General features: G+C 45.3%; 2 protein-coding genes across 3 annotated transcripts in view; both read right to left on the minus strand.

Moving 5' to 3' along the window:
- Positions 1-506: 506 nt before the first annotated feature.
- On the minus strand, positions 507-17193 carry SARS1 (seryl-tRNA synthetase 1). Of its 2 annotated transcripts, XM_033434526.2 has the most exons (12): positions 16939-17172; positions 12915-12985; positions 9730-9810; positions 8413-8571; positions 7309-7452; positions 6413-6568; positions 3610-3831; positions 2519-2648; positions 2092-2249; positions 1765-1836; positions 1230-1359; positions 507-894 (listed from the first exon to the last, which is right to left on the minus strand). In XM_033434526.2, the coding sequence occupies exons 1-12, from the start codon at positions 17072-17074 to the stop codon at positions 737-739; spliced, it is 1617 nt and encodes a 538-aa protein (XP_033290417.1). In that variant the 5' UTR covers positions 17075-17172; the 3' UTR covers positions 507-736. The 2 variants fall into 2 exon arrangements, with proteins under 2 accessions (XP_033290417.1, XP_004263174.1); XM_004263126.3 differs by lacking the exon at positions 1765-1836 and having other exon boundaries at positions 16939-17193.
- A 5071-nt stretch (positions 17194-22264) lies between these two features.
- The window catches only part of ELAPOR1 (endosome-lysosome associated apoptosis and autophagy regulator 1), a 68358-nt gene continuing 65476 nt past the window's right edge, over positions 22265-25146 (minus strand). The window contains exons 19-22 of the mRNA XM_033434507.2: positions 24470-24596; positions 24214-24392; positions 23525-23690; positions 22265-22561 (exon numbers count right to left, since the gene is read on the minus strand). Of these exons, the coding sequence (XP_033290398.2) occupies positions 22493-22561; positions 23525-23690; positions 24214-24392; positions 24470-24596 (541 nt within the window). The 3' untranslated portion in view covers positions 22265-22492. The remainder of the gene's footprint in view (positions 22562-23524; positions 23691-24213; positions 24393-24469; positions 24597-25146) is intronic.

The following is a 25146-nucleotide window of genomic DNA, read 5'->3' on the forward strand; positions in this document are numbered from 1 at the left end:
CTACCCTGATGTCTCACCACCTCCTTCCCTCTCCATGGAGCCTTTCCTAGGGAACAGAAGTGCTATGAAACTTTTATTGTTTTGGCCACGCTGTGCGGCATGTGGGATCTTAGTTGCCCTACCAGGGAATCGCAACTGCGCCCCCTGCAGTGGAAATGCAGACTCTTAACCACTGGACCGCCAGGGAAGTCCCACTATGAAGCTTTTTGTATCAACTCAGGTCTCTAAGCTGGTCCTACCTAACTGCTTTAACAAAGCAGGAGCAAATTTACAAAGGAGGATCCTGCCCTTGCCCTGCAAGCCTGTGTGTCTAAGTCGCAGTTTTCACTTTCCCCTTGAGCCTTTACTAAATCTACCCCTGCCTTCACCTACCTTCTCAAAGGCTCTCTGCTAAATGGAACAACCTGCCTGATATAGCAGGAAAAGCAGAAGTGAATACGGTTCCAGGGAGAACTGTCAGAGACAGGGTTCAAGCCCTGGGCAGAAGACTGAGGAAGAGTCCTGGCCTCCCTCAGAGGTGCTTTATTACATGGTTTCATCAGTCATTGGTGATTAGATCCTATGCCCAAGCGAGAAAAGAGGAACACTGCATTGTACAGGGCAGATGGTTCCCCTTTTGGCAATGCAGTCACACGGGGTGGGCGATGGGTGCGTGCTTGGCTTCCCTGCCTGTGGGCAGGCTCTGAGATTGCAGCTAATTGAAATGGAAGCCTGGTAAAGTGGGAGAAAGGAATGTTCAGGAATCAGTGACCTCCATATTCTGCAGCTGGCTTTCCAGGGCAACATCTCTCGCTGCCCCTTTCTTTTTGCTGCCCTCATGCTGCTTCTTCTGCTTCTTTGATGGCTCCTGGTCAATGGGTGCGGGCTTCACAAAGGGGATCAGTTCCTGGAGACCTGAAAGGAAACAGCCAACCAAACTACCCATCATTCCTCAAGAGTCAAAGCCCAGGGACCTCTGGGGAAAGTTACACAAGACAAAGAGGCAGGCACTGCTTTCATTTATTCCTTTTTTTCCCAGCCTGAATTTTAGCTGCATTTAAATAGAAGCTCATACCGGCACTGGCTACTTTTCAACCTTGCCCCTTGCAATGCCCAGCACCAGAGGACAGGCAGAGTTTTGGGGGCCGTGTATGAACAAGAAAACCTGGTGCATTCTGAAAGGGGCTTACTATTTAGAAGAGCAGGAAGACAGACAAGAGGAGGAAGATGGGCTGGGCTGGGAGCCTCACCTGGTGGCATGAATTCCTTCAATTTCTCAGGCACGAGGATGCCCTTCTCTGTCTGGTAGTTCTCTAGGATGGCACAGATGGTGCGAGTTGTGGCGCACATCGTGGCATTGAGCATGTGGACAAACTCCACCTGCGAGGAGAGGGTCCCCAGAGGGAGCAGTTACACTCAACCCCTGGCTGGGCTTACTGATGACCAGGAACCATCCACTCAGCCAGACTCCCCCAACTGCAACTATCCAAATCCAAATCTAAAATCAAATAAAAAACAGGTTCTACCCATATTAGTGATCTCTAAACCTTTGAATTCTGTTTGGCTTATTAGATAACTTATGGCTTATGAGATAACTCCAGGAAGATTCCTCATGTATCCATGAGTGACAAGTGGTAGGTCCCAGTATATTGAGGAGAGTTGGGCCCTTTGAGGGAGGGAAGAGACTACTCAATGGCTTCTCCTTTTAACCCCTTTCAAGTCCCTGACCTGGAAAAGATTAGGGCCTGGAAATTGGGTTTGAAGAGATAAGCTTACAACCCAGACCTTCTTGGGTGAGAAGAGGGGAGACATTGCCTCCAACTTGTTCTGTGTAGACAAATGGGGATTACTCTTTATCTGGAGTTATGGAAAACAAAGCCAAGAAGAGAAAAGCTAGAATTACCTTGTAGAATAGAGCTAGATTCAGGTTTCTATCTAAAAGGACTCAGTCCTGATTCAGTGAAGTCACTTTCAGATTCCCTTTTTGGTCTAGACTGAGAAGCTCAGATTTTCCCATGACACTGGGAAATAATGTCCTCCAAGGGCTGAGAAATAAGATGGACCTACTCTGAGCTGAAGGCCCTGCTTCCTGCCTCCCCAGGGGCCATCTACCTTGTCCATCATCTTCTTGGTTTGCCCGTATCGGATTCGGAGCCGGCGAGCCTGATAGTCTGTGCAGTTAGAACAGGAGACTAACTCACGGAAGGCTCCTGAGCCCGGAAACCAGGCCTCCAGGTCAAGCTTCTTACTGGCAGCGTGATTCAAAGAACCTGTAAGGAAAAACCCCTAGAATTCATGAAGGAGGGATGGTATTTCAGAAGGCTAACCTTTAGCAAACCCAAAGAATTCTTTAGTTCACATGTTATCCCCAGGAGGGAAATCACGCCCAGATATTCTTATCACCAAGAACTCCCAAGGGAAAAGAGTGTGATATTTTAATTAATGTGGGCAATTAATTGGATTGTAAGCTATTTCTTTGTGTGGCAGTTCAACTGGTCAGGGTGGTGTTTGTGGGATGCAGGAGAGGGAGGCCGATAACCTGAGACAATATTCACGATATGGTAAGGGATCCCCAGAGACTGGTAGAACTCCTCAGCGGTAGTGATCATCTCCTCAAACATCTCCCAGGACTTGTTGTCATGTGGCGATGAGTAGACAAACTGTTCAATCTGCAAAGAGGGACCCAAGGGCACAGTGACAAGGGGACGGGGTGAATAAACTGAAGGCTGAAGTGGGAATTATCCTAGCAATGAAGACCTATTCCTATTCCACTGAGAGTCAGGCGGGGCTGGGGCCCTGGTGAGAGATCGGGGCTGAACTGGACTGGCTGGGGCTGCAGCAAGAACGAATGCTTGTGTAGAGAGCGTCCCACATAACGTGCGGCTACTGTTCTAAGTACTTTCTTTCTTTCTTTCTTTTTTTTTTTAACATCTTTATTGGGGTATAATTGCTTTACCATGGTGTGTTAGTTTCTGCTTTATAACAAAGTGAATCAGTTATACATATACATATGTTCCCATATCTCTTCCCTCTTGCATCTCCCTCCCTCCCACCCTCCCTATCCCACCCCTCCAGGCGGTCACAAAGCACGGAGCTGATCTCCCTGTGCTATGCGGCTGCTTCCCACTAGCTATCTACCTTACATTTGGTAGTGTATATATGTCCATGACTCTCTCTCACTTTGTCACAGCTCACCCTTCCCCCTCCCCATATCCTCAAGTCCGTTCTCTAGTAGGTCTGTGTCTTTATTCCTGTCTTACCCCTAGGTTCCGTTCTAAGTACCTTCCACGTGGTAACTGGTTTAACCCTCACAGTAGCCTAATGGGGTAGGTACTACTATTATCTTCCTTTGACAGAGGAGGAAACAGCACAGAGAGGTTAAGCAAATTGTTCAAGGTTACACAGCAGTAAGTGGTAGAGTTGGCCTTAGGACTCAGGCAGCCTGGTTCCAGAGTCCATGCTCTAGCCGCTCCACCATGTGCTTCTCAGGCTCTTCCCTAGAAACCCAGATGGAGGCAACGAGAGGAAAGACGAGCTGGGGTAGGCCTGAGCAACACAGATTCTATCTCTTCTATAACAGCCCTGGAGAGATAGAAGGGTCCCATCCCTCACCCTGATCTGCCTACTCACCTTCTCAAACTGATGGACTCGAAAGATGCCACGGGTATCACGGCCGTGGGAGCCCACCTCCTGGCGAAAGCAGGTGGACAGGCCGGCATACTTGATTGGCAAATCCTCTGGCCGAAGCCACTCGTCCCGGTGGAGAGCAGCAATGGGCTGTTCGGAGGTGGCAATCAGATATTTTTCCTCATAGGTGCTGTCATCAGACTTTTCAGTGCCTTTGCCAATCACCTGTCAGAGGAGAGTAATATTTACTAGTTAAGAGTGAGGGAGTAGGACCTCAGCTCAAGCAAGAAATCACAAAGATCACACAAATCACACAGAGAAGATCTGAGTGATGGGAGGACAAATTTTCTTCAATCCCTGCCCAGGAGTGAGCAGGAGATGCTAAAAAGACATGGGAGGGAATGGGTCAGTCCAAAATGGGGTCCCTACATAGAGATCAAAGAAATGCAAATTAAAAGAAGACAAAATATTCTGATACTGTGTTTTTTTCCCTTGGCTTCACCATTTGCAGCTTGTGGGATCTCAGTTCCCTGACCAGTACCCAGGCCCCCTGCAGTAGAAGCGTGAAGCCCTAACCACTGGACCGCCAGGGAATTCCCTCTGATATTATTTTTACTTTATCTAATAAATGAAATACTTATAAATGATGTATAGTGGCCAGTGATGGCAGGTGTGCAATAAAACCTGAGCTGGTAGCAGTATAAATTAATCCACTTGACAAATGTTTGTGAGGCATTTAGTAAGAGCCAAGTCCTTTTTTGCCAACGCGGGGCAAAAGGAGATAGTCTCTGCTCTCTCGGTGCTTATGAGTTGATCTAGGGTTGTAATCCTTGAAGAATCACTTCGGTATTCAGCTGAAGAAAGTAATGGAAAAGGAAAAAAAACTACAGACAGGACAAAGTTCATTGTAACATTACTTACTGATGGCAAAAAAAAGGGAGCCCCCTAAATATTCAACAGGGGAAGCGCTGGGCAGTCTATGTCCATGCCAGGTAATATTATGGAACCACTAGTAAACGATGGTTACGAACACCATGTAGCAACACTGAAAAATGCTTCTGATATAATGTGAAGTAAAAAGGCAATCTACATATATTGTGATTAGAAGTATGAGAAAATGATACATGTATAAAAAAAGCTCCCACAAGAATATTAAAAATGACAATTGTAGTAGGTAATGTGAAAGAAGATGATTTCCCCCCACTAATTCCAAATTTTCTGTCATGTGGTATTACTTTAACTAAAAAAAAAAAAGAGGGGAGGAAACTTCCTCTAGGCCACTGTTTGGAAATGTGGAAAACTACCTTGCTACCTAACAGTGGGAATTTAGCCCCGTGTGAGGCTATTCCCTTACAATGGAAAAACAACAGAGCTTGCGGTCTAATATGGTATAGCCACTAGCCATACATGGCTATTTAAAGTCAATGAAAATTTAATTCCTTGGCTTGCATGAGCCACATTTCAACAGCCACATGTGGCTGGTGGCTGCCACACTGGATAGGACAGATACAAAACATTTCCACTATTGCCGAAAGTTCAGTTGGACAGCCCTGCTCTAGAGAATTAATAAACTGAGGTTATTAGGCAAAAAGTGCCAGCCAAAATTCCCCACTATGGAGACCTGTGATTCTCCCTGCCTATGGCTCCAAGAAGCATCTGGATAAGAGATGGAGAATGCTGCGAACACGCAGAGCACCTGCTACCTAATATTTTTCATAATCCTCCATATAAGCTTCTCCCTGGTGTTACCTGCAGGGCATCCTTCTAAAGTTCTGTCAGTGATTATCCATCCAATCTTGGGAGTTGAGATGAGAAAAAAAGGGAAAAGATAAAAACAGGTCTCATCTGATAATGCACAAGTTCCTCTCATTAACAGGAAGAAGAGGAGGACCCCAAGGTTGTACCAATGCTCAGTGTTTGCAGAGAGCATTTTGTTTCCCACTGCATCTTGAACTAAAACATACCTTTGAACTCACCAACAGGACCTAGTGGGAAGAAGGTTCTGACTGTTAAACTCATCTCTCTACATAAGATAAATCAGATGAGGCCAGGAGCAGTTGTCTAACTACCCGCTACATGGGTTTTGGGAGGAACAGCCAATAAGAACAAAGTCGTTCCCCCCTGCCCTGGAACAGGGCTGAAGGAGAGGGACAGGTGAGAAGTGGACTCAGCTGCGATGGGCAGCCGTTAGCAGAGACACTAGAAATCCTGAGTGTTGGGCGTAGACTTCGGGTGGGGGGGGAGCTACAGCTGATGTTAAAGCTGGTTGATTCAGAATCACCTTCTGCACCTCAACTCAAATCCACTGGCTCTCCCTGAGATGGTTCATGATTGAGAAAGAGCCACAAACTGGAAGCCACATCCATCCAAAGGAAAGTACGTCTCCCCCTGTGGAAGCTTCCAGTCTGGGGTCAGGAGTGGGAGGACACTGGAAGATCAGCCACTTCTACAATTTCCTTTTGTCCAAGCTTAATAATAATATATGAGCTTCTTTTCTAAGCTCATGGTGCTAAAGCATGCTCAATTTAGATAGATCACATAAACTATCTGGGGAAAGAGAAAATAGGCTCTATGTCTGCACTGTCCAAATGGTAGCCACCAGCCACATGTGACCATTTAAATTAAAATTCATAAAGATTAAAATTTTACTTCCTCAGTTGCACTAGCTGCATTTTAAGTGCTCGATAGCCACAATATAGAACATTTCATCATTGCAGGAAGTTCTGCTGGACAGCATTGCTGTGTCCTTGAAGTTAAACTTCATACCTTTAGGAGTCATTCTGCCACACTGCCTCAGGCTACTCACCTTATAAAGTTCTTCATCAAACTGGCTGAGCTGTGCCACTTCCTGCATGACCTCCTTCCTCATGAAGAAGGGGGTATAAATGGGAGTGTAGCCTCGACTTCCCAATGTGCGAAGAGCATACTGGATGAGTGCCTGTTCCAGGAACACCAGGACCCCCTAAAGGAGCAGACACAGCACTGTGTGAGTGGGTTCTGCTGCCATCACGTTCATCTGCTAGCATTTACCCCCAGAGGCAACTGGGGGCACACAGGAGGCCACAAAGACCATGGATCCAACAACTGACTCAAGAGACTCTTTCTTAACAGCCATGCACAGCACATCATCTGAAGAGCATTCCCTTTAAGATACCAATCAAGGGAAAAGGACTGTTCACCCAGGGTGCGTGGGAGAGTCTTCCTGTGCTAACTCTTAAAACACTGGACTTATTTGTATACGTAGAACATACCAATATGGACAGTGTTTCCAAAACTACTTTACCACGTCCTTCTGGAAGGCTTCCCTGAGCGCATCTGCCCTCTGCCCAGCTAATCTGGGTGTGTTGCCTCCACCTACCCGTTCCTATAGCACCCTGGGCTACTCACACCAGAGCACTTATCACAGAGGGTTTTTGACTCTTTGTTACTTGTCTGACTGTCCAATTACACAGAGCTCCTTAAAGGCACAGACTGTTCTAATTCAGTCAGCAAAACATATTCATTATGGAAGATCACTCAGTGGCTTTTGTTCTAGGGAATCCTGATAAGCACTCTCCTGCCTTAGAAAGAGAATTGCATCTAATTGCCAGTAAGTTTGTAGTAGAAAGGCGGATTTGTGGGCCTCTTTAAGTGGGTTATGTTTTCTGCAATTTTTTTTCAGTTCTTTCTTTATAACCAACCTCACTGGCTGCCAACTCTTACCTTCAGGAAGTATCCTCGACTCCCAGCCACCACAGCCCCCTTTTCGCCTTCAAAGCCATCTACCATCACCACCAGGTCCACGTGAGAGTACTTCTTCCTGATGGTACAATCACCCCAAATCCTCTCTACTTTGTTGTCAGCGTCCTAAGCAAACGAGACCAGGAGACAAAGATGCAGCTCTGAATTCTACAACCTCCATCTTTCCGAACCCTATTCCAAGAACGAACTAGAGCTTTGTGAAGTCACTGCTTAACTCAAACACTAGGTTTTGGCCCTTGTGTACAGAGACTAGAGAAGGGAATTTGCTAGAGAATCTGCGCTCAATAGAGAAATAATAATTTATAAAGTCCTAGAGGCAATTCTAGCCATGGAACTGAAATCATGATTTTCCAAAAGATCTGTAGTATTCTCTCGTTTTTATACCCTTTTAAATGACTCCTTGAAAATCCTATACAGGGAAAACCCTTCCCTGGACAATCTGCACTGCCTGGGGTACGGAGGGGAATGCAGATTTTTGTTTTTCCAGGCTCTCATTGGTCCAGGGCCACACAAGGGCGGGCTCAGGGCCCTGACCTCTTGAGTCTGCCACCCCAGCCCTCAGTGAGTTTAATGTCCCTTCACCAGGGAATGAATGAAAGAGGCACAGATGGGCCCTGCCACGGCTGGGGTGTCAGGGAACAAAGGCTGGGCTCAGAGCAGCTTTGTGCTGGGGAAGCTCCCACTCGGCAGGAAACTTTTATCATGCAGATTTCCCTTCAACCTGCAGCTTCTCAGCAGGGTGTGGGTGAGGGGTGAGGCTGATCTTGCAGATCCCTCCCACGAGATGAGCTGCTACCATGGGCAACACGCAATGGAGGACAGCAGCCTGATTTAGAAGAGATTTCCGCGCCAGGAGTCTCCACCTACCTGCTGTCTCTGCTACTTCCCAATCAGGCAGGGATCTGACTCTTTCAATTCTCAATTGGTGGGCAGAGCGAATACACAAAGAGCCTGCTTCTATTATACAGAGCGTGCCAGACTTTCACTGTCCTCCTCCCACTCCGCCCCCTTCCCAAAGGAGAGGGGTGACGCAAGGCAGCCGCTCACTGTGGCACCGACGCCTACCTCATCATTGCTGATGGGCACAGAGGGGTGCAGAAGGTTACCAATCTCGCGAAGGTTCTCAAATCGCTCTGCTTCCAGCTTTATCCGCTCGGCATCACACTTCAGGATGGCTTCGTCGATGAGGAGTCGGACTTTTTTGATTTGTGAGACTTTCAGGTTCTGTAGATGAACAAGGCCAAGCCCGTCCAAGGCCACAGCAAGTCAAGGGCAGAGTAGGAAAAAGACTGTTGCCCCAACCTTGTTGGGCTCTAATGATAACTCTTGTAATAGCATTTTAAAAATTGACACTGGAGGCTTTCAAAGAACTGAGATTTATTTCACACAGGGATATATACAGTTTTGCCCGACAAATCCGTTGGCATTTTCTTTCAGGGTGCCTAAGGCAGAGGTGGATCAATTCTGGCCACTCCTCTTGTCCCTGTATATCTCAGGAGTGTTAATACCATAGCTTAACTTGCACTTTCTGATATTCCTGATTAAACCAATTCAGCATGCTATTATATCCTATATGTAACTGTTCTCTAGGAAGATTATAAATTTATTAGGAGCAAGAGACCTTGTCTTAAGCTCATTTTGTATTCCTTATTGCAGGTGTTTCAAACTGTACTCTGATTTCCTGGGGGGACCCTTAGCAGGTAGGGCAGGGCAGGAATAACACCCCAACCTTGCCCTTCAAGCACAGCAACTCTGCTTTTTTGGGTTTATGCTCTTGCTATTGTTGCAGGGTTTTTTTGTTTTTGTTTTTGTTTTTTAAAGATTTTTTTGATGTGGACCATTTTTAAAGTCTTTATTGAATTTATTACAATATTCCTTCTGTTTTATGCTTTTTCAGTTTTTTGCCTGTGAGGCATGTGGGATCTTAGCTCCCCGACCAGGGATCGAACCCTCACCCCCTGCAATGGAAGACAAAGTCTTAACCACTGGACCGCCAGGGAAGTCCCTGTGTTGCAGGTTTTAAGAAAGGGTTCAGTGACTAAAAAACTTGAAAATTCCTGCTCTAGGCCCATTGTAGTGAATATTTACTGAATTACAAAAATTGAAAAATTACTGACTCTGTGGAAATAGAGTTATTAAACCAAACATATTTCAGTTCCTTTTTTCTCTTCTTCCTACTCTTGACTTTTCCATTCCACCTGTCTCCATCTCTGCTGTCTAATTCTCAAGTAGTGAGATTAACAAGAGGGGATGGGGACATGTCCCAGCTGCAGAAATTCAAGGATGCCACAGTGCTGTGTGGAGCAGAGCGTCAGGACTTGCTTGTCTAGGAACAAAACTAAAAGAACAGAAATCCTAACCTGGAAAAGGACAATAACTTACAGTTAAAGTGTCTGCAGTGAGGTCATCGAGATTTAATACATCTTCCGGAATGGACTCATCATTTCCCGTTGGCTCTTTTTTCTATGGGAAAGAAAAACAAACAAACAACAACAAAAACATAACTAATTATAAAGAAAAATTTCTGACATAGTTTTATAAGTGTACACCAAACTAATATATCATATAAACTAATTACAGAACTTTCTACATAACTTAGTCTCTAAAAGATGCAACGCATGGGAGAAAAATTAGTGAACTGGAAGCAAGAAGTTAACGTTCCAAGTCCCTGTCCTGACACTGTCTAGCTTTCTGATCCTGGACAGACTGATTAACCAATCCAGGTCAGAGGGTTGATACCATCGGGAACTTGAGAAGGAAAATGTCTGACATGGACATAGATGTTATGACCCCAAGAATGTATGAAAACACTCAGTGCTGGTCAGGAGCCAGCGCTGGGCAGACACCTGTGTGTCAATTTGTGAATCCCCATCTACCTACTAAGAACAAACCCAGCCCTTAGGCCTGCGGCTAAGAGGAAAAATGGATGGGATGAGGAATATTAGGAAGCCAAAGAAACACAATTTTTGAGGAAAAAAGCCACGTTTAGAGCAATCAACGCAACTTGGCAAAACAGCAAGGGTATACCCAGGGCTAGATTTTTTTCCCATTCCAGTTTCTCTCCTCACCCTTCTCTATGATATTCTTCCAAATCATCATTTCTAATCGTTATCCAGAGCAAGGGAGAAGACAGTGATTCAAGGAAAATCATCTTTAAAAGCTGGAAAAATCTGACAATATCAGAATGAGTCTTGATAAGAACAGGCATAGACTGCTGAGGTAGAAAAAAATGGCCTAAATCTCAAGATGTTCCATTTGGTAGCCAAGATAGCTGAGGCCCTCTTCCTCTCTGATAATCCCTCAGGGCAGCAAATTCAAGTTCTGAGTTCAAGTTCTGGCTCTGCAACTAACTGATGGCACCATTTTGGGCAAGCCCCTTAATTTCCTAGGCCTCTTTACCCTACCCTTTTAATAGGGTTAACAAATGTACTACCTACACTCCACGTTTACAGCAAAGATCAAAACCAAAATGAGACGTATATGAAAGGGTTTTGAATGCTTTCAAGTGCTATACAAATTAAAGCACTGCTAGTACTATCTCAATGGATAGCAAGAGAGAACACTCCTTGCAGGGCCAGCAGTCAAGGGAACCTAAGAACGTTAACGCAGATGAAAATACTACCATCTTCTTGCTAAGAAAAATACTTGGCTGGCACTATCCGTATATATGCCCCAAAGAACACTCAGGCAGAAGTATACATGGAAATTAACATAATTATGGGGTTGCTGACATGTACCTGACTTAGTGTCAAGAGTTCCACAGGAAGAAAACTGTATGATTATCATCAATATCAATTTCTACAGCCTGTCACATGCTGAAAGTGTAACAAAATAGTGTTAAAGAGAAGGATACAGAATATCATGAAGGATAAGGTGCTAGAGTCCAAGGGAATCTTTTTTTTTTTTTTTTTTTTTTGTGGTACGCGGGCCTCTCACCGTTGTGGCCTCTCCCGCTGCGGAGCCTGTGCTCCAGACGCGCAGGCTCAGCGGCCATGGCTCACGGGCCCAGCCGCTCCGTGGCACGTGGGATCCTCCCGGACCGGGGCACGAACCCGCGTCCCCTGCATCGGCAGGCGGACTCTCAACCACTGCGCCACCAGGGAAGGCCCCAAGGGAATCCTTTTGTTATGGTCTTTCCAGGTTCAGGTTCCTAAATTTCATAATTTTTTGGTTTATTTTAGAGGTTTACAACTTAAAAATGAGACAGATTGTAGGGTGCATTAACATGTTTTTTTAAAAAAATGATTAAGAGGCTAAGAGCGTATTTTTGAAGAAAGATTAAAAACTAATCTGGTGGGCTTCCCTGGTGGCGCAGTGGTTGAGAGTCCGCCTGCCGATGCAGGGGACACGGGTTCGTGCCCCGGTCCGGGAAGATCCCACATGCCGCGGAGTGGCTGGGCCTGTGAGCCATGGCCGCTGAGCCTGCGCGTCCGGATCCTGTGCTCCGCAACGGGAGAGACCACAACAGTGAGAAGCCCGCGTACTGCAAAAAAAACCCCACCAACCTCCCCCCTCCCCTGCAACAAACTAATCTGGTTACCAAAGTAAAGCTGAGCTGAAACTTAACATTCTTCAAGGACAGGAAGGATATACTGGATGAAGGCCAGTACTACTTGCCATTCACTATTACTCTCAATAGCTAAATAACTACAATGTTCCAGGCACTGTGCCAGGTTTTCTATATTAGAAATTTTCAGTTCTCACAATTGTATTCTAAAGGTTAGTGTCAGAACTGTCATTTCATAGACAAGAAAACTGAGGCTCAGAAGTTAACTTGCCTGAAGTCACATAACCAAGAGTCTAGGATTTGGACTCAATATCTGTGCTCTTTTAAATAAAGAGCACGACTACACTGGGATAAAGAATCTGAAATTTACAACAGGAAAACCTCTCTGGCACTGTAGGTTGAGCTCAAGAAATAACTGGAAAGGATTACTGGTGGAATTCATTTTATTAAGAACAGAACAGACAATGAATGACTTGTATGGCAAGAATCTTATCTTACAACAGACTGAACGTCTGTGTCCCCCAAAATTCATATGTTGAAACCTAATCCCCAATGTGATAGCATTTGGAGGTGGGGTCTTTCAGAGGTGATTAGGTCAGGAGGGCAGAGCCCTCATGTATGTAATTAGTGCCCTTATGAAAGAGACACCAGAGAGCTCCCTGCTCCTTCTGCCATGAGGACACAGCAAGAAGACTATCTATTAACCAGGAAGCAGGCCCTCACCAACCTGCTGGTGCCTTGATCTTGGACTTCCCAGCTTGCAGAACTGTGAGAAATAAATTTCTGCTGTTTATAAGCCACCCAGTCTACAGTATTCTGTTACAGCAGCAAGAACGGACTAAAACATACCTGCAGACAGAAGATAGACTCACTGATCCTTGAAAATGCCTCTTAGTTCCCTCCCTGCCTTCCTCTCTTTCTTTTTAAAATAACTTTCCCCCTCTGGTAAGAAATCCAGTAGCTCATGGAATTAAACACTACGTTAGAAATTATGAATTAACTAAGAATAAGATTAAATACCTCTGCTCAAGCTCTCAAGGGTATTAGTCAGTTCTCTTACCTTCATTTTCTCTCCAATTGTCTTGCTGCATAGGTTCTTCAGCTTGTTCAAGTTGTCTGCCTGAAATCTGCCTGAAGAATAAAGAACCCAATATACCAAAGATAGGCACATAACTAAGATACCTCATTCCTAATCTTGGCTCCTTAGGACTGATCTCAGCCCAAGGCCAAAATACAGGCAGAGCTAAAGGATCTGCCTCACAAAGTTGTGTAATTCCCCAGCATTTGGTGACAATGAAAAGGCCATTCTGGGGCTGAAATTAAAAAGTATCATAACGTGGACGATACCACTGTAGACAGAGTAACACATCTGAGAAAACTGGAAAATACTCATATAACTATAACCTGTTCAATTATCTTAAAATTCACTTAAAGAAACTATGTGGTATGCACCAGGATCTAAAAAAAGGCAGTCAGTCAAGTTTCTATTCCCATGAACTTGGTTGCTACTTCTCTATGCTAGAAATGGTTAATGTTATTTCCTTTGCTTTGATACAACGCTCATCTGGCAGCCTTGAGAAGAATTCAATTTCTTACACTTTGGTTTCTTTGGGGGAAGACAGTGCACTAATCAGCCTGCATAGGTATTCTGGCCCAAATTAACATCTTGGTGTTGTGATTCATCAGTCTAACCTTGATTTGCAAAAGCTGGACCTCCTGAATCTAAGCTTTAGCAACAATATGGTAAAAATTAAGCTTTGGACAGGTAAAATGATGACTAGAGATGAGACAGCGCCTAGACATGGCTATTCTTTGAAGTTTTGCCAAACTTTAAATTTAAACTAAACTTCAGCACAAACTATATAACTACTTTCTCATTCACTTATTCACACTGATTACAGAGATGGAGAACAGATGAGTGGTTTTACATGTACTCATTTGCATGTGCCTGTAGTTCTGTGTGATATCTCATGTGTAGATCTGTGTAACCACTGCTACACTCAAGATACGGAACTGTTCCATCTCCACAGAGATTCCTTTTGCTATCATCCCTCTGTAGTCCATTACCTTTCCCCTGCCCTGTCTAACCCTTGGCAACCACTAATCTGTTCTCCATCTCTGGAATCAGTGTGAATAAGTGGCTAAAATTAAAAGGACTGCCAATATCAAGGGCAAGGTTGTAGAGCAAATGGAGCTCTTATATATTACTGATGGGAGTATCAATTATTACAACCACTTTGGAAAACTATTAGGTAATATCTACTAAACCTAAACATGTGCCTACTCTGTGACCTAGCAATTCCACCCTTAGGTACATACCCAAAAGAAATGAGTGCTTACGTCCACCAAAAGACACAATGTTCCTAGCACATTATTCATAGTACCCTTAAAGTGGTAACAATCTGAAAGTCCATCAATGAAATTGGTTGGTATGTTTACATATATGGAGTACTACACAGCAATGAAAAAGAACCAACCACTGCTACACATAATAACATGGAATAATCTTACAGACATAATTTTGAGACAAAGAAGTCACATGCAAAATTATATACTATATAAGTCCGTTTATATGAAGTTCAAAATCAGGCAAAAGTCATTTCTGGTGATAGAGGACAAAATACTGTTTTTTTGGAGGAGGGAAGTGACAGTGAAGGGGCATGAGGGAGCCTCCCCAGAGAACTGCAAACGTCTTAGATCTTGATCTGAATGGTGGTCACATGGGTGTATGGCTTTGTAAAATTCATCAAGCTGCACATTAAGATTTGTGCACTTTACTGAACTTACTGAATACATTACATCTCAATAAATTTTAAAAGGTTGTATATAAAAATAATATAAATGCCACAGCAGAAATATATAAGATAGTATATGGATCATATGTCCTAGGTGTGGCCCTGGACTAGCTGAGACTGGGGTCAAAGGAAGCACTTAGAAAGATTTTCCAATGATAAGGGCCTGGTTTAAGGCATGTGCAATAGGGTTAAGAGGAAGTAACAACTTCAACTGATAATTCCTGTAGTTAGTGGCAGATTTCAAGATACATGGAAATCTACTGACTTTGGAAGTAGTCAAGACAAATGGTTATTATATGCCCAAATGTGTCCTCATTATATTACTCTGAATTAAAAGAAGAAATCACAGTTTGAATCCTTGAAGTTACAAGAGCTGTGGTAAACTCTGATGTGGTGCTCTGACTCCAAGTCATAGCAGATTCCTGTGTTCTACACAGAGCCCTAAACCTTGAAGGTCTACAGACAGACAAATGGGTATAGTTGTAATGGAGGGCCTTTTGAAGCTTGCTGTGTCCTCATTCAGGGAACATGGTCTGATTTCTTAATGTGGCTCTGGGTTGCAGCTAAGGATAGAAGAACCCTAAACTCTGATCAGAGGTTCAGATGTAAAAGAATCTTGAAACAAAATCTGTCAATGTCCACCTTCAGCAGCCAGCAATGGGAAAAATCATTAACTCCCCTTAGCTGCAAAGAGAATACTGGTTAGGGATGTCAAGTAGGAAAGAATCAAATCAATAAATATGTTGAAAATAAACTACATCAACTGCTTTTCATATGGAAGAGCACAGTACCCTGAACACAGAAGATATTCATGACTTCAACAAACCTTTGTCAAGCCCTTAACAAGGACCAGGTGCAGTGCTAGGTACTGGGATTATATGTACACATGGGTATATGTATATCCTGTATCTATATGTATACCCTGGGTACTGACACACAGATGAATAAAACACAACCTTGTCCCTGAAGAATTCATCCCCTCAGCACATATCCACTCCTCAGGTAAAAAACAGAACTTCCCACAGAGGTGTACATTATACCCAAGAGACTAGGTAACACATTCAAAGTCATTTAGCAGCTGGGCAATGGCTAGAGAGAAACAAAAATCTGATACTTCTGACTTCTGACTCAGTAAAACAGTGTCCAGTCTAGTTTTTTCACTCCAATTTAATTTAATTCCATTGCAACTCAAAACTTCAGATTCAGATTCAGGTGGTGGGATCACCACCACACTGGGCTTGACTGTGATGTGCAGAATCAGCAAACAACCTGAGCTAAGCAAATATTCTCCTGGTACCCAATACCAACTCTTCCTTCGACTCTCTCCCTACACGGGTGATACTTATATATTTAGGAAAATCAACTTTCCTAATATAAATCCATGCTTTTGGACAGCGAATGCCTATGCAGTGCGCTGTCATAAACCTGTCTCTCTGCGGGTGGCAGACCTATTGCATCAGACAAAAAATCACGTGTTTGACAGCATCCGGCCAGTTAGTGACTACTCCAGCTAGCCTAGGCAGAGATTGATAGGCAGAGGGTTCTATGGTTTTATTTAGCCTCATGAAAGATGCCCGGTCCAGTTCCAGGATCTAGCCCAACTCTGCCAATGTGTTCACCGGAAAACTTTAAACAGCCTCAATAATTACAAGATTTTTCTTGCTTCACCGCACCCTTCTGCCCATGTCTGAGCTACTACGTAAGACTATTCTCGGTTCTTAAAAGTTTGCCCACAGTTCAGGGGGATGGCCTTCCCAAAAGCTCCGGGATCACTGTTTTTAGCCAGGAGCGGCCTCCACAGTCCCAAAATGGTTCCAATATGGACGGAGTGAACCTACTGTGCTGCAGATGTGACTCAGTCAGGTTGGAACCTTTGATTCTATCAAGATAGAGGGAGACCACTCTGGCCTTGCTGAAGATGAGAAAAAGACAGGAGGCGACCAAAGATAAGTGCTGGAAAGGGGAAACCCCCCAAACCTCCCCCCTGGCTTTCTTCCGGCTATCCTTGAGGCTGAAGGTTTGACAGCTCTTGATGCGAACGCGCCATGCTCCTTTCCCAGACTCAGAAGCAGCGACCCGCACCCAGCTAGCCAGGAAGGGAGGTCGCAGGGCCCGGACGGAGGAGAAAAGTGGGTCGGTCCGGCCCCCCGGGTGGACAGGGACAGCTTCGGAGCCACCGCAACCTAGGAGGGGGTCTTATGAAGGGTGGAACCTCAGGAGCGGTAACTAGGTCCAAACAACGAAGTTGCGGTTGGCATCCGGGGATACTCCGCGCGTCCCGGTACTTACATCGTCGCCACTCGCTGTCTGCCTTCACCAGCTGGTCCACCAGTCCCGGGTCCTTGAAGCGCTTCTCCTGCGACTCTCGGATGAGGGCTGGGTCCCCTCCTTTATCCACCCGAAACAAATCCAGATCCAGCACCATCGTTCCTTCTCCAGGGCCAACACTAAGAGAAGGGAGGTAAGTCCCACAGCAGCCGCCCTGTTACTGCCGCACTGCACCGGCGCGCTGACAACCCGCCCCGCCTCCCACTTCCCGCGCAGGCGCAACGGGAGCGTGCAGCCCGCCCTCCACTCTGGGCCGGAAGCGGCTGCGTAGGAGGCGGGGCCGCGCAGAGGAGGACGGGGTGGGTGGGCGTGAGCTCGCTGGATGTGTTCAAGTCAGCCCCACTGGCGGGTTGTGCCTCCTCGTGTGCGTTTTCCCCAGCTGTGCCCGCTTCTCTAGGGGCTCTAATTGCCCCATAGAAGAAAAATGAGTGCCTGTTTCTGTCTCATGTTAAAGGGCATATCTAAGACAAGGCCTGTCAGTATAATCACTGGCTTGGAAGCTGGTACCTCCCATAGATGCCAGTTTCCACCTTACAAGCTTGGGTCCTAAGACTGGACCCTCTCTCTGAACCTCTGCTCTCTTCTCCGTCTTGAGACAAGAGTGTGGCTACATGTTTTAGTCCCCAGATTACCTCAGTTCAAAATACCTGCTCTCCTGCCTCAGAGTTAGGATACCTTTCTTAATCTGATTATTGGGTGAACCAAATTGTCCCTTTATCAAACCCTTAAGATCACAGGGTTGGAGAATCTTTTAGAGAGACACTTGAGTAGACTTTTCCAAAGGGAAAATATTTAGGAGATTTGAAGGCAGTTTAAGATATTGAGGTCATGTCTTGTATCTATTTGAAAATTCCTAGAACAAAGATTTCATCATATTTTAATTTTATAATGTTCAGGCCTTTACAAGGAAATATTCTGGTTGATGACTGGAGCCAAAGTTATCCAAGAATCTCCCTGATAACAAGAGCTTATTTGAAGGATTTGGGAATAGGCATACTGTTCCCCATCCTTCCACTTTACCAAGAGTTTAGAGACCCACCCACCATGCCCCAAAGCTAACTGTGCTAAGACCTTGGTCTTCTGCCACTTGCTTGTGCACCTGTCATGAGGATATGGCATTGCTATCCTACTCCCCAACAAGGTTCTGCCAAGCCAATTCTGAGGTGTAGGACAGGGCTAATGACAGTACTGGAGCTGACTAGTAGAGACCCATAGGGAGGCTTAGGAAAGGCATTTGTCTGGGTTTGGACCCCCTAGGTTCCTCTTACCGAGAATGGTAGGTTTAAAACCAGTGGAAAGGGGGACTTCCCTGGTGGTCCAGTGGTCAAGACTCCGTGCTCCCAGTGCAGGGGGTGCGGGTTCAATCCCTAGTGGGGGGAACTAAGATTCCTCATGCGGCACAGCACGGCCAAAAAAAAAAAAAAAAGATAAAACCAGTGGAAAGGAAGTGTTGGGAGCTACAGGCTCTGAAGAAAGCATGTAAGAAGACTGTCCTCAAAGGGTTGGCTTCCCTGAAATCTTCTGAGGGCAAGTCTGTGGTGGGAGCTGTCTGCTTCAGTCAATGAAGGCAGTGCCAAAGCGTATTGCTTGCTAAGTTTCAAAACAGTGATGGGTGTTCCTGAGGCTGCAGGGGGCCCAGGCCTAGGGGAGGAGGGCCACTGAGCTAATACTTTAAGGAGGTCATCAGTGTAATTGGAAGGATGGCCTTAAAATTCTGACCTTTCCAAATTTCCGTAGGAATTTTCACCATTAGTTTTATCGTTAGATTACAGACATCTTCCTTTAAAATGCTCATGCTACCTGGTAAGTATAACAAATTAACATAATAGAATGACAGAGCTTATGACTGAGGGACAGTAAAAACTTCAGTGTGGTTAGAGTATAAGGATGTGCAGTTAGGGTTAGTGTGTATGCCCTATTACTAAATCTGTTGGAGATGCAGTTTCCTCATTATAGTGGGGCTAGTACCTGCCTCTTGGCCTGTTCTGAGAACCAGGTGAGCAATGTTATGAAAGAACTTAGTCCAGGCTTGACACATAGAAATGCCAAAGTAACGTGAGCTTCCTACTTTCCTTCTTAAGAGTTTAGATTTGATCCTATAAGCAGGGGTGATATTTAAAATATTTAACCACCAGTACAACCCAGGTACCACCCAGTCAAAACAAATTTGGGTCACAACTAATCAGCTGAGGGAATTCGTTTTAGGGGATTAAGTGCCCTCAACTAGAGTGAAGGAAAGCACGGAAGTGGGAAAATCCAGCTGCTCTGGGAAATGGTGGGTCCTTGATGTCCTCTAGGGTTTTATCCACATCTAGTCCATAATAATCCATGTCATACCCAAATAAGCTAATTTTACCTGTCTTTGTAGGCACATTGTTATCTGGCTGGCCTCAGTGCCACCCAAGGGAGAACTGAACTGGAACGGAATGGAACTGACGTTCCAAGTGTTTTATGTGTTCTCCTTTTCGATCCTCACCCAATCTTGGGAGGTAAGGCATCATCAGGTGTGTTTTATTATTGTGGAAACTGAGGCTTTGATTGATGGCTGATTCTTCGCCAGGTGGTGAGAGGCTTCTAGCATAGGTCCCTATTGCTCCCAAGTATGCTCTTTTCTCTGTCACTCTGGGGTTCCAGAATCCTTCTCTTCAGTTTAAGCTTCAAGGACATTTACCGCTTCTCACTCACCCATCCAGCCATCCAACCTATGTTCAAGAAAAACAGCTGAAAGATATGCTTTTATTTCCCAAAAAAGTGTGACATGCGATACCCATCCCCTAACAATCTACGAACTCTTGGAATACAGAGTAAAAAGGAAATCCAACCAGCCTTGATGAGACAAAAACTTGATTTCACAAAGCTGAAAAATCCATCACAAAGTCTCTGTTGTATAAATATAGTCAGTCTTATCTTTAATGTAGAGTGAGACCAAAAAAAAAAAAAAGTTTTGTTGGCATAAGAAATCCCTGTCCTTGAATACACCACAATCTTCATTTGTACTCCCAGCCAAATACAGGTGACACCTACGTGATGAGAGTTACGTGTGTGTTCTCGGACTCTAAGTAACCAAATGGGATTTAAGTATTTTGTCTCCTGAGCCCACACTCCCTCCTCCAATAGCTTGTGCAAAATGTTATAGCCTTAGTTTGCTAAAAGCTTTTCCCATATAAAATAACATGTGTCTATTCTAAATTTGATTGTAGTAATGGGTGTACAATTCTGTGAGTATACTAAAATTTATTGAATTGTACATTTTAAATGAGTGACTTGTATGGTATTTGAATTACACTTCAATAGAGCTATTAAAAAATATCTAACATGTGTCTAAGTTGCTAGGGGAGCAACAGGTGACCCCGATAGCATAACTCAGGAGTTCCTGGCAGGATGCAGGGAAGATCTGCAGAAGTCGGTACACTAAGGGGTGTAGAAAGGAGATCCTTAAAATATTATGATTAAGTCAATAGAGTTTGAGTTTGCTCTAGGGGCACTCAGATTCATGATGTCAGAATAAAGAAGTCAGTGGGGTATGTACTTTTTCTGAGTGATTCTAAAATAGTCTAAGAATCTTCCATGGCCTTTGTCACAAAAGAAATTTATTTGGTGGAAAGGCAGTTGCCCGGGGTATTGCTGAGGCTACAGAAAACTTCAGGCTGGAGCTTGGAAGCTGGCTATCTGCATGCACTGGGAGAAATTCCAGCATGGCCACAGGTTCTGAGAGCCTGAGCCCCACAGGAGGAGGGAGAATTTAGATACCAAAGAAAAGCTTCTAGATTTATTGAACCAAAGGGACTGCCTGTCTTCAGTGATGCGGTTGTTGGCCAGAAGTTACAGCAGGGTTCCAATTCTCACTGACCCTTTTATAAGACCATTGCCAAGGCAGCAGTGGCCAATCACATCAGCACACCATCATGTGGCAGACAAACCACTTACAAGTGCCGTCTCCATTCTTTACCTACCATCTGGTCACCAAATGGTCACTTGAGAAAGGAGACAGGCACAAACCATGGGCAACAGGGCCCTTGAACAAGGATGGTCATTCTAGCCTGACAGTGAGGCAAGGAGAATAGCCATTAGTAGAAAGAAAAAGAGAATTTAAACTCTTGCTCCGGTTTTACCATTTCTAGTTACTTAAAGTTCATCAGTTATACTTGTTGTGAAAGTGGAGAAAAGGGGCACAGAGAACATTCACTTTACTCACCTTTCAAAACAGATGCTGCCAGAAGGTGGGGCCGGAAGTCTTTTTAGTTTTTCAGCACACAAAGGAAAGGAGAACAGGAGGAAGAGAAGGACAGGGGCATGAAAATGCAAGGGTTCCCAGTTTGGTGAACACCTTGTCCAACTCCCCTAGTGTTTCCTCCTTGAAGACTGATCTGGATCTACTCACTGCTGGGGCATGGGCTACAAGTCCATGCCTTTCTTGGCCAGCCTTGAGGTTGTCTATTCTGTGGCTGAATTAAATTTAGAAGCAGACATCATGGCCACCTCAGGTCCATCCCATTGTGGGCTGACTCTCCAGTAGGGCCCCATTAAAATCTTGACTTCCTTGTGTTCTTTCAAAATACGACACACCTGTTCCCTAATATGGCCCAAGCCTCTAGGAATGGGGCACTCAAGGATGAGGAATTTTCCTCACTGGCAATGTTTGTCATTTCTGGGTAGAAGCAAATAGAGAATAAAGCTAGAACATCTGGGATTGGGGCTTACCTGGTTCCCTTTAGTGTCATAGGGAGATGGTGGGAGGTAAAAAAAAAAACCAAAAAAACAAAACAAAATGCAGTGGGTTGTGGGGAGAATAGATCCATCAGGGCTTTCCCCATTTTCTCAAGGAACATTTTCCTTTGGCTCCAGTGAGAATAGTTATAGCTTACTCAAGGAAAGGGAATGAAGTACCCAGTTTAAAAAACAAAATAAAACCTTCCTTTATTGCCTCTTTGTGCTTATCAAGCCCTTTCTTACCCAGGGCTTACTCATCTGGCCCTCAGCCTACCCACTATACCAGTTTGAGTTGGTTATCCAGGAGAGATGAATCCAGGCAACCGTGAAGATGGTTCATCAGGGAATGCCAGTACCCTCCTCACCCAGCCTCTCTCCTAAAGAGATCGTGAGCTGAGGGCATATGATCAGGGAGACTCCCAGCTGCTTGTGCCCTTAAGTAAGACGACAGGGGAGGGAATTTCTATACTTAAAAAGAGAGAAATACTTTTGTTCCAGAGCTATAAGAACTATGAGCAGATGAAGCTATGGCTCCAATGGCTGGTCCATTTTGGGAAACAAGATGCAAGCGAGGGAGTAATATATAAACAAAGTGTGGGTATATTTGGCAAGTTTGAGGCAAGCAGAAAGGAGGGTTTGGGTACTCTATAAAAAAACAAAGATCTGAAATTCAAACTTCTTCTGATAAGGCCACAACGAAGAGATTTCCAGCAGTGGGTGTTGCAGGAAACTGGCACCCACGTTGCCACAGGCTTGCAAGGTGATGTGCCCAGGTGAGGAGGCAGGTGAGGCAGGGCAGCACCCCTCACAGGTCCATGTCTGGGCTTCCTGAGGATGTCTTCAGTGGCACCGAGTCAAATCCATCAGGAGTCCTCTGAAAGAGAGATGGTGACGGGAGCTGGCTGCTGCACGTGGGCAAGTTTAGGGAACAAAGGAGGGAAATGGAAAATAGGTGACAGAAGGAGCCCTCATGAAATTCCTGCTTTCAGTGGCTTTGTGGAAACATGGACCTAAGATATCCTCTATTCTTCTTGCTCCCTTCAGCCAGTCAGAGGGTAAGAAATATCTTTACAACCCCTTGCTCTGCATCTGTGTTGAATTCTAGAAGTTCCAGAAAGACTGAAGCGTCCCAGGATAAATTGTTCTCCCATTAGTTAAAAAAAAAAAAAATTCAAGGTCTAAGGAGGCCAAGGGAGTCACCCTGGAAGATCAGCACAAAGGGAATGAGATTCAGCCAAGTAAACACCTCCCCACCTTCCTTTCCTCGCCATCCCTCCCCACCCCATTTGGATGAACTGGTTCAGGGCAGCAGTGAGCTGTGGGCACTGGCAGAGTGGGGCTGCAGAGGGCAGCGGCCCTGGAAGAGTTGCCTGCATGTTCTCTGCTTGCCCCAGGCCCAGACATCCGTGGGACAGCACCCTCCAATGGCCAAAGGAGAGCTGCACGTCTATCGGAAGTTGATCCTAGAGATCACCTCTTCCCCTCCCTCCAAAAAAAAAAAGAAAAAAAAAGGGCAGGGGGGAGGGGGTCATGAATCTTACAACATGGGTGGTTCAATACTTCTGGAAGTTAAAAGGCCCAAACAGTCCATCCACTGGAGTGCATGCCGGGAGAGAAGGAGCCTAGTCAATAGCAGCCTTGGGCCCCAGGGGAAAGAGTATTGGTGTGGAAATACAGAAGGCGGAAGCCAGGATTCACGGGGTGGGGAGATAGAATAGTATGGAGGATGGGGAGCAGAGTAGTGGTCCCTGAACAGTGTGGGGTCATTCAGTATCCTAGGACTGGTATCTTCTCCAGCCCTCCAGGCTGACCTCAGTGCACTGGCCAGGCTCCCTACCTTGGAGGTGAATGATCTGATCTTCCCAAAGAGTGACTTCTTGCTGGTGAAGATGAGGTCATCCTCCACATCCTCGCCTTCCATGATGGCACAGCTGTCGGCTGCTGGCAGGTCACAGTCCTTGAGGGTGGCATTCATCACCAGCTTGGAGTATTTGTACTCTAGCCTATGAAACGAGGGGATGGGAAAGACAAGACACCAAAATGTGGAATAAAAGGGAAAGGGAGAAAGGCTGGGCTGTAAAGAGATATTCCCATACCATGGGTAATGGAACTGAAGCATAGCAAAATGGTGTTGGGCTGGGCATATAACTAAGGAATCCGACTCCCAAGTCAGGGATCTTTTTCCTCAAGTATAGGTGTTTCTGTGATCTCAAAGCTTAATAGAAATAATGGAATTGTAAAGTCATTATTTTTATCATTAATAATAACAAATTAAGAATTCTCTTTGCTTTTCTTTTGAGAATCTAACAGCCCTTCACAGACTGCCATGTGATACCATCCCTGTTTAGGAGTCAGGATAACCAAGGCATACACTGGATAAGTGGCTCAACACAGCTCTGGCCAGAGTCACAGGGACTGTGGCCAATGCCAGAGAATAGCCCCATGAACTTATACTCTCAGATATTCTCTTCCCAGCTCAATGATCTAATCCTGGCCATCCCCAAACTGCAATACCCCATCATGTACTTTTGATTCTTTTTCCAAAAGTAACAGGTCAAGACGGTGAGCAGGATAGCAGTGCAGGTGCCTGCAGAGATGCCCACTTTCAGCCAGAAGTCTATCGTTTTGCAGATGGTGACTCTCTGCTCAGGCAGGGAGATGCCACGCGAGCACAGCTTTGGTTCTCGCCACACATAAGTAGTCTTCTATCGGGGAGAAAAACAAGGAACTCAGATATCACATTCCTTTGTCTCCTGGGAAGTCCCCAAGCAGAGACACCTACCTGGATCCCGGCCACGCAGCTGCTGACGATAGCGTGGTAGTCAGCAGCTGAGCAGAGTGGGCAAGCGGCCACGCTCTCCCACAGGAAGTGGAAGTTACAGCCATCACAGGTCCCATCGGAGCACGTGCTAGCAGAGCAGAAAGGAGACATGAGCGCACACTCGCAGGACTGCTGGGAAGATCTGGCTGGAGTCCTGGCATCTCATAACTTGCCTGATCTGTCCTCTCCTTGCCAAACTGTTAGCTCCATCAGGATCCTTCCAACTAGTCCTTAACCCAGGTATTGCTCTCCGATTTCCCTGATGATAAGAGGCCTTTCTGGCCTTCACCAGGGCTCCCACCCTCTGCCCGTTTGTTTCTGCTGACATCCGATGAGAACTAATGTAAGCTGTCTGAGCTCTAGCATAGCTGCCCAACTAACCCCTCAGAAGCTCCTGTCCAACCCATGGACATGTGACATTTTGCAAAAGTCACATGCAGCTTCCTGCAGAGGGTGGAGGTGGGGGGCAGGGTTCAGGAATGAACTTCAGGTCACTGCTATCTGCAGTGTACTTTACTGTAACGTTTGCAACAAGAATAGTGATCTTACACTTTGACACCACTGCTGGGTCAAAATGTGCTGCTGGGCTCCCCATCTCCCTGATCAGCTGTTGTCTAGGAGCAGCATTTCCCAAACCA

Source organism: Orcinus orca, chromosome 1 (genome assembly GCF_937001465.1).
Source record: "Orcinus orca chromosome 1, mOrcOrc1.1, whole genome shotgun sequence".
In the NCBI taxonomy this organism is placed as follows: Eukaryota; Metazoa; Chordata; class Mammalia; order Artiodactyla; family Delphinidae; genus Orcinus; species Orcinus orca.

Bases quoted from the DNA above. Each gene is read 5' to 3' on its own strand.
- SARS1 (XM_033434526.2), bottom strand. From the start codon at position 17,074: ATGGTGCTGGATCTGGATTTGTTTCGGGTGGATAAAGGAGGGGACCCA. The intron at 3,832-6,412 runs GTGAGTAGCCTG...CTCCTCTGACAG, and splicing joins TTGATGAAGAACTTTATAAG to GTGATTGGCAAAGGCACTGA. The intron at 895-1,229 runs GTGAGGCTCCCA...GTTTCCTTTCAG, and splicing joins GAAGGAATTCATGCCACCAG to GTCTCCAGGAACTGATCCCC.